We start from the raw sequence: 13,812 nt of genomic DNA on the forward strand, positions 1-13,812 counted from the left end.
AGTCTCTCCTTTTGTCCTTCTTGCACAGTACCTGAGCCAAAAATTTCCGGCCTCACATTTGCTGACCTTTCTTCAATGCACCAGATGCGTTACCATGCACCCATTGTTCAGTGCTGGCTCAGTAGGAATTGTAGGAAAGAGCATGTGTTAGATTCATTTCTTTCATGGCCATCCAGTCACTGCAAGGAAGCGATTTTGTGTTTTCTGTGTAGTTCTAGCCTCGCAGTACAGTTCAAATAGTTATTGATGCATTTGCCTGTCCAGACATTTCTCTAGCTCTGTTTCATTCTCCCTGATGTATAAAGCTCGGATAGTTCTTGTGTCGTTAGGATGTCTACAAATACACTGTGCAACTGAGCTGCTTAAAGTGTTTGAGTTCGTCTAATTGCCACAACATCAAAAGTAAAAGCTAGATATGCTATTTCATTCATACCTACTCATAGCTTGCAGGCAGTGTTTGACCTATGCTTTCTTTCGCTCGTGGCGGCGCGTGCAGTTCTTCAAGGAGGCTCGCGAGTGCGAGCAGTGGTTGCAGCGCGGAGAAGAGCGACTCAACACGACTTTCAGCCGACCCAGCTTTTCGCTGGAAGAGGGCGAGCGGCTGCTGCAGCAGATGCAGGAGCTGCGCGAGGACTTGGCGCGTTACGCGGGCATTGTCAATGCGCTGCTCGAGCGCTCGCGTCAGGTACTGCCCCTCAAGCAGCGCCGCGCGCCCTTGCCCCGTCCACTGCGGGTCACCGCTGTCTGCAGCTACAGCCAGCTCAATGTGAGTGGGCGATCATGTCGCTGCCTGGAATGCTTACCAAACTTTACCACAGCTTGGTTTCCACTTGTTGCCTTTTTTTTGTGTAGTCTTAATTCGTGAATGTGTTGAGACTGCTCAAAAGAGTAGCAAAAAGAATGTGACACTGCAGATGTCTGCTACAACAGGCCTAGTTGCAGTGCTAGCAGTGGCGCTGGAGGGCGCAAGTTTATCTTGTGGTTGTGAGAATACACGCTGGGGGCCACTAGGGATGGGACAGCATGGAGAAGGTTGGATGGGATGGAAAGCAGAGGTCACACCTGAGAGCAAGTGTTTGAAATGCTCACTTGTAAAGTGCCGTTGATAACAACAGTAGTGATGCCGAGCTGCTGAGGAGTGGGCCAGGGCAGACGAAAGAGACCATTTTTAGATCTTGACGCACCATACAATTCCATGCATCTATTTTCCAAACAGAGTTGCATGTCTCTTAGAAGATGTGAGCAATTCGTTCATTATTGTTATTAAAATACGACATGGGGCCAGCAAGCATATATTCATAAACTAGGAGCACAACAATCATTCACTGTTTGCTGGTTAATTTTTTTGTTTACACTGCTTGGCCAAGCTCGTGCAGTTTCTAGACCCATTGATAAGAGCAGTGGATGAGGTATGAGAACATTTTGCTCATCTATAGTTTCCCCTTTTTCTATCCGTTTCGGGTTCACGGCTGTGGGCAGAATTGAGCACAATATCAGACTTTGCCTTTGTGGCTGACATTGGTGTTGTCTTTTTTTCCAGATGACTGTGGCGCGTGGAGAGCAATGCTGGCTGCATGACAACACCCAGAGAGACCGATGGAAGGTGAGCCAGTTTAGCTTTGCAAGTGCTGCGGATGCATAGATTTGAAGAAAAAAACAACAAATTGTTCTGCATATGGTTAGTAACAGCCAGAGTTGATGTTCTATAGCAGATACCAAAGCCTGCTTCTGCCTTGCAAGCTCAGTTTGGAGGCAAAGCTCTGCTGCTCCTGTCAGTTTTCTCCCTATCGTTGCCTCTGCATTCATTCCTCTGCAAAAACTGCCATGCAAGTAGGCAGTTTTTCTTGTCACTCTTGTTGATAAATTGGTTCCCCCCACCGACCCCCCCCTTCCAAAAAAAAAAAAGGTGCATCATGAGGTGATTCCTTTTTTTTTTTCTCACTTTCTGCTTTTTCTTGTGGTGCTTCAGCCAGTTCACTCTCAAGGTCCTACCGAAAGATTCACTAGAAAAATCGTGTACCAGTTTTTTTTGTTACATGAATGGATATCTGCACACACTGTCAATTTTTTTTTTTTTTTCCCATGAGTAAGACGTTGCAGCTATAGCTCTTGGGACTACTAGAGATTTTGCCTCTGTGAGGTTGATGAAGTTGGGCTGAGGTCCTTCAACCGCGCTTCTTTCTCCCACAGGTGGCCAACTCCAAGGGGCATGAAGGCCAGGTGCCTGGCGTCTGCTTCATGATCCCACCTCCGAACCCCGAGGCCATCGAGCTGGCGGAGAGGTGAGTGTGCTGCCTCGCCTTGGCTGCCTGGTTCATCTTGGTGAGACCAAAACACTGCTTGTCCCCGTTTGCATGTGCAGCCTCAAGCGCAAGTACGACATTGTGGTGAAGCTGTGGACGAAGAAGCAGCACAAGCTGCGGCTCAACATGATCTTTGCCACCATCAAGATTGTCAAGGCTTGGGATCTCAAGACGGTATGTTGTCGAGAAGATGGGGTTGTTGCTGACTGCAGCTGAACATTGCATATTTCCTCAGTTGTTAAGGTGGGATGCACTGATCAAATCATGAAATCTTGAATCATGAATATTTTTTCTGTCAATAATTTGACATGATGATAGAGAAGGCATTATGCAAGCGTGGATAATATAACATTTTGTGTAGGAAAAAATCTGGCTGCCAAAAATATTTGGAGAATGTCACTGCATCGGCCATTGCTTTGCATAAAACTTGAAAGGGACTGCAGGCTTCCAGCATGTTGTCACACTAGGCTTTCTGCAAGTTTGGTAAAGCAGTGAAGCATATAGAAATTTATTTTGTCAAAACTAAAGATGTTTCAGTGACATTTTTTATTTAAGCATTCAGTGGACTTCTCATTAAGCATGCCAAATTTCCTTGCTCTATACCAAAAAAATTGAAAACTTCACCTCCGATCTCTGCATCCTCCCTTTAGGTCATTGCAGGCTGTGTACATAAAAGTGTGCTCTACAGAGCCCAATTGTGCTGAAGCTTTCACTGATCATATTGAAAAGCTGCACGCATGAAACTGTCGACAAAGGTATGCACTAAGGGACTACAAGCAGGAACGATGCGCGGTCTCCTTTTGTCATCGAACAAGCTGATCCCAGTGTATAAAAACGAGCATAGTTATTGACTCATTATGAATAGATGCCAACTGCCCACTCTTGTTTCTTTATGGATGCAATTTTAATGCCATATATTTGCTAAGTGCCTGTAATTTTAGTGGACAGGTACTGACTTTATTTTTTTTGCATTGGTTACTCGTTACCAGTTGTTTTCTTCCACTCGTATTCTTAAAAGTGTGCAAACTATGGTTACGTGGTGTGTAGAATATGCCTGTAATTTTAGTGGGCAGTTAATGGCCTTTTTTTTTACATTGTTTTCTGGTTACCAGGAGATGTCTCCTACCACTTGTATTCTTGAAAATGTGGTCATGTGGTGCGCAATATAAATGCAGAGGTTGTTTGTGATAACTCAGTTCAAGTTATATTATGGAGCTGATAGTTTGAGAGAATGATTTTGCGAATGGCGGGCTGCATGTTACAGTTCCGAGCCATGGAGCCAAGCCAGCGTGAGTCCATCATCCGGGCGCTCAATGAGGATGCCGAGAAGTTGCTTGCCGAGGGTGACCCAACTGACCCCGATATGCGACGCCTACGTGAGGAGGTTCGCCTGTGCAACAAGTTGTTTGAGGATCTTCTGGCGAAACTCCGTGAAGAAGAAGGTAAGATGCCCTCTTTATTTTAATGTCTATGCACTCTAGAAGGTTCCTATATGAGTGCAGAACTGGAACGAGATTTAAACTTAGACCAGTGGAGCTTATTGCTGGCCGTTTCGCTACCAGTCACTTTGACAACAGGGACTTGCAAGCATTATTGAAAGTTTATACGCACCGATGCCTTACTTAGCGTGTGTCTTTCCAGCCGAGAAATCGCCAGAGAGCCCAAGCCGTCGTTTTGCTGATCTGTCAGCACGACTTGAGAAGCAGCTGCAGGAGAAGGAGCGCACACTGAATTCGCGGGTGCAGGCACCCATCCCACGTGATGTCGACAGCCTCGATGCCCTCGTGGTACAGCACAAGGTGGGTTGGTCTTCGGCCTCAGTAACCAGCGAAGGTGGCGCAGTTTGGTGGCTGTTAATTATCCTTGTCATGTCATAGGCTTCTCAGCAGACGCAATTCGCTTTAGCTGGCTTTAAATGGTGGTTATGTGTCTACAGACAAACTGTAGCTGAAAAGTGTCTGATCAGTCCAGCTGCAATGACAATTAACATTTTAGACGATGTTTGCAGGAAAGTAGCTTGTATGTGTTGGAAGTGATTTTATGCTTTGCAGCTACCTTCAGATCCATTTATGGCAGCATATGTTGCAGACTAGGACCCATGTTCAGCACAGCAGTTGGTAACATAGTTGGTAGTGAAATCGCTAATCATGACGCAGTGTCAGTGACATTGAGAGCCATGCTGTGTGACCTTGCATTTACATGTGACACAAACTTTGGCTACTAGTGATAAGTATGCTTAGCTATGCATCGGAGAAAAAGATGTCGGACCAAGCCATTGTGGGCTCTTTGCTGTTTCATTGTGTGTTCTTGGTCAGTTTTGGATTTGTTGTTAGGCAGGAAATGAAGCTCTGTTCAGAGAAGTGACACACTTGGAAGTGTGGCATAAACGAGCTGGTTTCCTCATGGCTGTTGAGCACGCATTCTTGCTCTCGTGGTGGCTGGTTGCATCTGCAGGAGTTTGAGGAAGGACTGCAAGACCTGGAGCCTCAGGTAGCCGAGATGAGGGTGGCCTTCAAGCAGATGACCAAGAAGACGCCCACCACCCAGGACCGCCACGACGGTGTGGTGCGCCTCTGGGACCGCATCTGGAATCTCTCCCACCTGTATGTCGAGCGACTCAAGGCAGTGGAGATCGCCAACCATGGGCTCTCGGAGGCCACAACATTTGTGTCCTCTGTGGAAGAGCAGCTGGCTGCCCAGGGCTCCATGCCCGAGGAGCAGAATGCGTTGAGGCAGACACACGAAGACCTGGTTGCGTTGCAGCTGGAGCTGCAGCAGCAGCAGCCTCAGCTAGACCGATTGGCTGAGGATGTGGCTAGTGTCCGCAAAGTGACAGAGCGCTCGCGCCCCAGTGCCTACTCACACCCAGATGTACGGAAACTCGAGGATGACCTGCGCAAGGTGGTGCGCCGATGGGACAATGCAGCTAACCAGCTGGCTGAACGGTGAGCGTTTGCTTGGTGGTCCCACACTTTCACAGCTGTAATGCCTTGCAGAATGTCATCTTGTTCTGTCGCTGCCTGGCTTGTTGCAGTAGTTTGCGATTGTGTATGGCCCCCCGAGGCATCTACAGCATGTTGGTGTGATATTCTGCAGCCTAGAGAGCATAGCCTGGACATAATATTGCAGTGCAAAAAAAGAACCTGTGTAAGGAAGCTTCCGCACAATTTCAGGCAGGCATGAAAGAAACACTTTTTTTTTGCTTGCTTGCTTTGATAGCGCTTTGACATGCTCCATGAATACCACTGTGCAGAGTGCTGTAAAATGTGGTCACTGTGAAAGCTTTTCTTAGCTGGGAAGCTGCAAAACAGTTTGTATTCAGTGGACTTTTTGTACATTGGTGATCATATCACAAAATTTGTCTTAAAGGATTTCAGCATAATGAGAGTTCGCTGTAGTTCATATTGCTGTCTTCTTTGTGTGCTTGAAGCGTATATATTGGTGTTGCAGGCTGCGCAGTTGCGAGGCTGCTTCCGAGCTGCTGCGTGCCTACCGTAACAAGATGGATGAGGAGCGGCACTGGGCCAGCCAGGCTACAGTGCGAGTGAACGCAGTGAAGACAGCCCGCCCCTCCGTGGACCGGCAGCAAGCTCTGGTGAGGTGGCCTTTGGGCTCTGGCTGGTTGTGGGTACACGCTGGTAGTACTTGAGACGGGGTTGGGGGGACAGGGGACATTGTGCTTCAGTGATGGTTCAACCTCTACCTTGTGTGTTGCCTCAGGACCTGTACAATGAGATCAGTGGCAGGAGGCCGCGCATTGAGGAGGTGAACGTGCTGGGAGGAAGGTTCACCCGGGAGGCGCAGGTTGGTGGCTTTCCTCAGCATGCCACCCGGGGACCACGCCACGGGGCCCTGCCGATGTTATCTCATTTTTTTGACTCCCCCTTCCTCCCTGCAGCGGGCGGTGGCGGTGCATGAATGCAGCTTGCCCGCCAGGGCCGCTTGCGACTTCCCTGCGCGTGTGCTGTCTCCGTGCACCACCTTGTGTGTCTCCTCCTCCTCCTCCTCCTCTCTTTTTTTTTGCTTGAGTGTGCCGCTTGCTTTGTACAGCAGGAACAGCCCGGCGGAGAGCGCGAACTGCCGCCCGCCGCCACCGCTTCCTTGATGTGTCCGCTCTCTCTGTGCACTCTGGCAAAATAAATAAAAAAAAAGTGCAAAGAAAGAAAGCGTAGGGTGCCGTGGACACAGAGGGGAACGAGAGCGGCAGCCCGTCATCTGCATCGTGTGTGCTACCTAGAATAGGACTCCGGCTTTGGCTCTTGCCGCCTTGCGCCCTGCCGCCGCCGCCTCCCTGCGTCGAAGCGCCCGCCCGAAGACCTTGCACGGCCCTTGCCCTTGCCCCACCTGGCTTGCCCAACCAAACAAAAAAATCGGCCCTTCCTGGTTAGCCTAAACGGATCCTGGACCCCGTGGTGTGGCCTCGCTGGGGCTCGTCTGCAGTCGCTACGACGCCGTTCCCCCCTCGTCCTGTGTGTGTGGCAGATCTACGGCCTGCGGCTGCAGCGCTTTGCGGAGGGCCTCGAGCAAGACCACCCGAGCCTGGATGGCAGCCTCGCCAAGCGGCGCCGGCTCCAGGAGTCAACGCCCGACGGGCGTGGAGTGGAGGCTGAAGTGAATGAACTCAATGCCCGCTACCTGGCCCTGGCCGAGGACCTGGCGAAAGCACTGGACCAGCAGGTGGGTGGTCTAGTCCGGTGTTCTTCCTTTTCCTTCTGCTCTGGCCATAGTGTGGGGCTCTCAAGCAGAGCACGCCTTGTTATAATTTCAGATTGAGTCAGTAGTTATAGCTATGCTGCAAGTCAACTGTGGTTGCTTGGCACCATTAAACTGCAGTACAGCTCTGCTTTGAGGTGTGTAGAACTGCGGTGCTTAGCATTGGTGCACAACTGCAGGACAGCTGTACTGTGCTGAGCATCGGTACAGAACTGCAACATAGTCTTCTGCACAAGGAAAGGAATGAGGACCATCTTAGTGGAACCTATGGTGTTAGTCATTGTAGTCATCAGAAAAAAAAAAAGCCAGTGATTACTCTCCTTGTGTAATGCAATATTATTATAATTTATTTAGGACGCTAAATGTGCCGCACTGCATAAAACGTGATGCCATTAATGAACGTTATTACATTAATAGGTTACAAAAAGGCATGGAGTCCAGTAAGGTGTAAAAAGTCACATAATCCTCAGGCGTAAATGTTTTTCGTTATCCACAAGTTGAAATCGGAGTCATTGTTTGAGGACAGGCCTGCCTCCTGCAGAACGCGAGCGCGCACCAGCGAAGTTCCTGGGCAAGTCCACAATAGGTGGTGAACAGTGGTGTCAGAAGCGGGTGTGTCGCAGTGAGGGCATTTTTCTGGCACAGGAATCTTCTCACTTTGCCACTGTTGGCGAACTGCAGGCGTAACGGCCACTCCGACACGCAGCCGCCTCAGAGAGACCTCCTCCATCCGTGATAGGTTGGGAGGAAGGGGGTGGGTACACGGGGGAATAAGAGCACGTGTACGCCGCCTGAGGGAGGCTGAAGATGTTAAATGTGTCAGAAGTGGATCTGGTGGCAAAGAGGCAGGAGGTGTTTGCGGTACGTCCGCTAAACGAGATGACATGTCAGATGCGATGCTATCGACATCTGTGCGTGCTTGAAGCCAGTGTATGACTATAGGGACTGGGTAAGATTTGCAAGCAGCATGTATGTCCTGGGAAACCCGAAGGGTACCACGCACTTTCTTTACGTGCTTGAGAACTTCTTGGGAATGAGTGAATAGGTGTACCTGGTTATAAAAAGGGTCGTCATGTAAAGCTGCTATGGCATTTAAAATCGCTTGGAGCTCCAAGGGAAGAGGTGATGAACTTTCAATACAGTAGGTCTGGCGGCTGTAGAGTTGAGGGTGTGTCGGGCTTATAAAAGCAGTTTATCCCCCCGTTGAGGTTATGGCGACATCTGTGTAAAGTATGCAGTCATCATGTTGGGTAGAAAAAGTTGATGGTAATGGCCGAGAGGAGAACTCCGACTTCTTATGACAAGCTGGCTTGTTTGATGTAATGTGGCAGTAGTCCCATGGAGGTGGTTGAGGCTCGAACATTGGACGAAGAGAAACTTTCGGTGCTCTGCAATATTCAGTAACAGCTATTTACAGTGCTGAATGTACTGCTGACTGCACAAATGGTGCCGGCCTTTAGTTTGCACATGTACAAGTGGCTGAACACAGGAAGAAAAGGAAAGTGTACGAGCCTGTCGTACTGCTGTTGCGTGCTCTAGGAAGAGGTGAAGGATTGAGCGAATGAGATGAGAAAGAGACAGAGAAGACTTGTGCCACACCCACCTGCGTCAGAGCGGTGACGATGGCAGCGGCAAAAGCCAGATACTGCTGTAGAGGGACCCTAGAGGCATCCTATGCTGTGTCAGAGTGGCGCCTTCTGCTCCTCATATCTCGCATGTTTTGCCAACGACACTGCAGAATTGAGAAATTTTCCCTTAATAGTTGTCGCTATAAAAGAGAGGGGCATGGAAACAGTGGGAAGGGGGAAACATTATCACCAAAATTTCTTTGCCAGGAAGGGAATACTTGCCAGTATGGTCAAAGGCTTGCAAAAGCCAAGAATGCTCTCCTTAAAAGTTCCAGTGCTTAGGCTGCAATTTAGCAAAACCACATCCATTACGATTTGATGGCAGGTTTTCTGCACAGCTTAACAAACTAACTCTCCATGAGAATCCATTGCCGTAGTGCATGACTCAATCTGCCCAAAGGGTCTATCAGCATTGCATTGGTACACGGCCGGGGTTTTTCTTTTACTTCTCTTCCAACCATACCTGATGCTTGACTATATTAGAGGTTATATCAGCACCAGCTGGTTCGTCTTTTCTTGCTGCTGCTCCACGAATCTACATCATTAGTGCTTCATGGCAAATAAATAACTTTGCTGTGCTCAAATTGCCTTATTCCAAACCAACTACTTCCTTTCTTCTACAAAGACAGGTGACTGATGAGAACAGCAGAAGTGAACTTCTAATTCTCCTTCTCTGCTGGCTATTTTTGCTGGCCTCTGCACCTCATGAGGACTGGCAAGGGCTTGTGTCCTTTCTTCATTGTGTTTCTCACAACTCTGTTGTCATTGATGTAGCATGTCAGTACAGTGTGTACGTGCACTGAGGGCTGGTTCGTACACACTCATTGTTTATGCATGCGTGCAGTGTGTTTTGTTACCCAATGCAGCATGTCGCTTCTTACAGCTTGGCCGGCTTACTTTTTCGCCGTGTAACATCTGCATTTAAAGGGCACTGATGTTTTGTTTTCACAGCTGCTCTCATTCCTTCTCTTACATTTTCTTTTTGCAGCCTTTCTTGGCAGCACTTTGTCCTCCCAGCTGTGGATGAGTCATGAATATCATTGTTCGCTTTTTATTTTGTAGACAATTTCCTGTCTTTTTTTTCCCCCCCCCCCCATATTGAGTAGCTGAATTCAGATGCAAAAAAAGCATTTGTTTCTGCACATTTGTGCTGCTGCACTTTACAGTCTTATTTGAATGTTTCTTTCTGCAATGTTTCAACCAGTCCACGCTCTAATCAAGATAGCAGTATGGGCAGCTGTGATGATGGCATTGGATGTCCTTCGAGAAAGCCAGATTAACCCTAGAAGCAGCTCCGAGATGTACAGCTCTTTACTTTTTTTGGAGTGCAGAGAAGTGTGAGTAGTTCATTAATATTACTGTTCTTGTCTTGCTTTTATGCCATATTTTTTTACAAAATACACTGAAAATTTTTCATGCAATTTTAGCCCACAAGGCAGGAAAAAAAAAATGCAAACTAACATTCATAATATAGAAGAAGTTAGCGCAAAACTTATACGAAGACAGAGAAGAAACACACAAGACGACAGACGACAGCTTCTTGGGGAGGGTAGGTGGTAATGTGTGGACATTATCATTTTTCGGTCTCGAGTCATATGAAGATGTCTGGTCTTCATTTACATTGTAAAGTGAAAAAAAGAACAGCTTTACTTCATTAGGTCTTCTTCATGTCAAAGGCTCACAAGAGGTATGCCACTGCACTTTCCTGGGCATCCTTTTGATATCAGAAGCATGGATGAGTATAGTACTATTTTGTTGCCTCATTATATACAGCCTCTGAAGCAGCCTTTTTTTTTCCCCAATATTTTTTAAGTAATTTCTTGCAGCCTTATTTACATGCTCATTGGATGGCACCAAGATTTTTTTTTTCTGCATTGCCCTGTGATCTTTCTTTTTTCTTGCTCTTGTTCACAACTTAACGCTACCTAAGAAGAAAAGTTCCACATGAAAAATAAGTGAGACAGGTTTTTTTTTTTATTAGTATTATATGCTTCTGGGCGCACTGGTTCCTTCTCATGCTTTTGGGGGGGGGGGGGGTCCTGGTCTTTGGAAAAAAAATTATTAATGAAGTCACAATTACAGTTTAAACCTGATGTAACAAAACGCGATGTAACGAACAAATTTTTATTCCCTGGCAAGTACCCATTGGGTTCAATGATCTTAATAACCCGAAATAAAACAATCTTGACCACCAAACCCGATGTTACGAAGTTTTTTCGGGAAGAAATGAAAGAGTGAAAAGGGGGGGGGGGGGGGGGGTGATTTCTTACTTATTTCGAGCACAGCATCTTACGGCTTGTTGGTAGAGTGCCAGCAGTAACATATATATATATATGCGTCCTAGTCACGGCCCTAGATTTTTTGCACAGAACAATGGACTCTGCAGTCGATGGCGCTTCCCACCTCGACTTCAAATCTGTTATACCAGATGGCGTTTTCACGCACAAGCGATACAAGTGCTTTTGCGGAGTTTTTGTGTGTGCAGGTGCAGGTTAGCGGAAAATTCGACGCAGCGGTAGCTTTTGTGTGCCGCTATGTTACAATTTTATTAGATTTTGAAGGGCCAAAAATTCTGTTCTCTATTTTACGAATTTCCCAATTTAACGAAATCATTTGCAGCTGATGTTCACTTCATTAAATAGTTTTAACTGTATTCAATCTTCACAGAATGTGTATTTTTGTCTGCTGATTCTGAATGTCTTTTAATTTCAGGCATAGCAAGTCCTTGTGCACTTAAACAATATGCTATGCAAGTCTTTTGGATTGAGCATTTAAGAAGTTTTGCTGCAGGGAACTTGCTAAAATGCATGCCATTGGTTTTTTTGTCTTGACATCAAGGAATCTAATTAGGGAAAAATTATCATCTTGCCTATCGTAGAAGTTGAGTTGTGGTTGTTTGGAGTCACCACTTCAGAAATAGAAAAGTTCTTCATTTTCTGGAGTGACAACTTAAAAACCCTCTAAATCAAGTTCTGTAATAGTCAGGAGGATAATTTTACACTTCTTGCATTCCTTGATGTCGCAAAAAAGTAATGCCATGCATTCAAGCAAGTTTCTTGCAGCAAAATTTCTTTAAAACTATCTCCAAAGTATTGGAAAAGTGTATGCGGACTTGTTTCGTTTGAAATTAAATGGCCCGTTGATAACCAGCACACAAAAATACATGTTCCCTGAATATTGCATAATTGTGACTATTTAATCTTAAATCCAAAGGCCGTCGGGTGCTTTCAAATCAGTGTTTGCTGCCTCGCCTCCAAGTTTACTCTCAAGTTCCTGGTAGGTTCAGGCTAGCTAGAGCATTCATGAGCAGCCAATCACTTCTAGTTTGCTGCGCAGCTGTCCATTCTCCAGGACTTAGTGGGGCTTATGTACGGTGACGTTTCAATGGGTCTTGATGTCCCTGGAATTTTTATTTTAAGGTGTGTACATACGGTGAGGAATACCAACTTAACTGAATATAAAATCATCTGGTTGATAGAATGGCTCCTGCATAAGTTCTTTAAATTAAAAAATATAGGAACATGTATTTAACTTGGAGCATGCACATTCTGCTCTGGTGATATTCCAGAGTAGGGTTCTAGGCGATTTTCCAACACTTTGCGTGACTTATGATGGTGTCGTGATGGTACTTAATGGAACTTGAACCTTTGTAACAGTTTCAAGGAATATATGTTCAAATATATGTTTATAACTGCATATAAAATGGGGCCAGGTTGACATTCTGAAGGGGGTCTCTAGGGTTGATTCTCATATATGGCCGAACCCTGTGCTAGACAAGCAGATTTTAGCGGCACTTTGGCACTGGCCTTCAGGGATCAGAGTCCTTAGGTAAATTACGAGCTGCAAAAGGTAAAGCATACCCTGTAGTAAGTTTTCTATTGCAAGCATATTTTGCCACCACAAGATTCTAGGGCTCCTGCCTGCAAGGCTGACTCAAAGGCTAGACAGTTTGAGTTAGGCAAATGTGGTTTACCAAGGATAACTGCTGCCTGTACACCCACATTTGGTGTCAGTGTTATTTAGTGCACAAGTTTCTGAATGTGTAAGTTTTCCAAAAAAACTGCCTAAATGTACTTTATGAATTGGGTCCGTGTGTGCTGCACACGTGTGCATATTGGCGTGTACCGACTGTCTAGACAAGCTGCAGCATGTAGTTACGCTGCTGTTCCATGTAGGCACTAGTGACCAAATTCCTTGAAGTGTGAAATGTCAGAAGGGCTCTTTATTGAGATTTTGGTGCTATTAAGAATGAAAGAAAAAAAAACACGGTTGGCTAATCTGTTGTGGGCGCTACGTAGCAGCACTGTTTCACGTGAAGTTCAAAGAGTGTTAAACTTTAACACAACCAGTTTGTTGAAGCACTGTCGAAGCATGTATCAAGTAGTGATTCTTCTGAAGGTTCTCAGTCATTCGAGAACCACTCCTTATTTTTGAGCAGCGGTCAAAATCAACCAGGTGGCATTTGCGAATCTTAAATAACTCTCGCTCTCGCTCTCTTTTGTGCGCTTAATGGCTCGTGCATGTATGCGTACTCTGAATAGCAGCATTTGCTCTTGAGGTAAATTCCTTTCTGCCCTTCATGCGTGATTTCATAAAGGCTGTGCTCAGAGCTTCTCATTGTTTACACCCTTCAGTTCAGACTGTTCTGAAATTTTGAGGTTTACACTGTGCCAGTGTCACATTTTTGGCATAGTACATTTGTGCCTGGGACTTGCTGTGTGTTTTTTTTTTTTTAAACTGGTTTTGCATATAGGAATCCACCTTCAGGGTAAAAAGTCTAGAGCAACCATACACTTAAAATATTTAAATGTGTGTTCGTTGCATTTAGCATTGCACATTAATCTTTTTCCGCTCATAACTCTAGCTGGAATGAACAATTTTTTAACTGCTCTAGAATATGTGTAGGTTGAGCTTTTTCGTGCTGTTGCAAGCTCACAAGGTTGTATGTGGCAGTACTGGCCACTGGCGTTTGTGTAGGGTTTTGAAATGTACTGAAATGTCGGACATACACAGTCATGTTGCCCTTTGTGTGTAATGCATAAAAGGTGCTTGTTGAAGGGCACTCAAGCTGAGCTGACATTTTTCTGACATTGTTTCAATTTTCGCTTCTCATCACATGATGCTCTGACAGGCCTTTGGCTTACTTAATTTGTACTAGAGCATTTTTC

General features: G+C 46.0%; 1 protein-coding gene across 9 annotated transcripts in view; it reads left to right on the forward strand.

Moving 5' to 3' along the window:
* The window catches only part of shot (dystonin-like protein short stop), a 209,469-nt gene that overhangs the window by 127,748 nt on the left and 67,909 nt on the right, over positions 1 to 13,812 (forward strand). For all 9 annotated transcript variants that reach the window (XR_013308990.1, XR_013308991.1, XM_077639200.1 and 6 more), the window contains 10 exons: positions 497 to 766; positions 1,541 to 1,603; positions 2,191 to 2,282; positions 2,363 to 2,477; positions 3,568 to 3,745; positions 3,945 to 4,102; positions 4,758 to 5,248; positions 5,754 to 5,898; positions 6,024 to 6,107; positions 6,786 to 6,980. Coding sequence is in view for 7 of the 9 variants with exons in the window: in XM_077639200.1 (XP_077495326.1) it covers positions 497 to 766; positions 1,541 to 1,603; positions 2,191 to 2,282; positions 2,363 to 2,477; positions 3,568 to 3,745; positions 3,945 to 4,102; positions 4,758 to 5,248; positions 5,754 to 5,898; positions 6,024 to 6,107; positions 6,786 to 6,980 (1,791 nt within the window). In the remaining 2 variants the exon portion in view is untranslated. The remainder of the gene's footprint in view (positions 1 to 496; positions 767 to 1,540; positions 1,604 to 2,190; positions 2,283 to 2,362; positions 2,478 to 3,567; positions 3,746 to 3,944; positions 4,103 to 4,757; positions 5,249 to 5,753; positions 5,899 to 6,023; positions 6,108 to 6,785; positions 6,981 to 13,812) is intronic.

This window comes from Amblyomma americanum, chromosome 10, assembly GCF_052857255.1.
Source record: "Amblyomma americanum isolate KBUSLIRL-KWMA chromosome 10, ASM5285725v1, whole genome shotgun sequence".
NCBI lineage: Eukaryota > Metazoa > Arthropoda > Arachnida > Ixodida > Ixodidae > Amblyomma > Amblyomma americanum.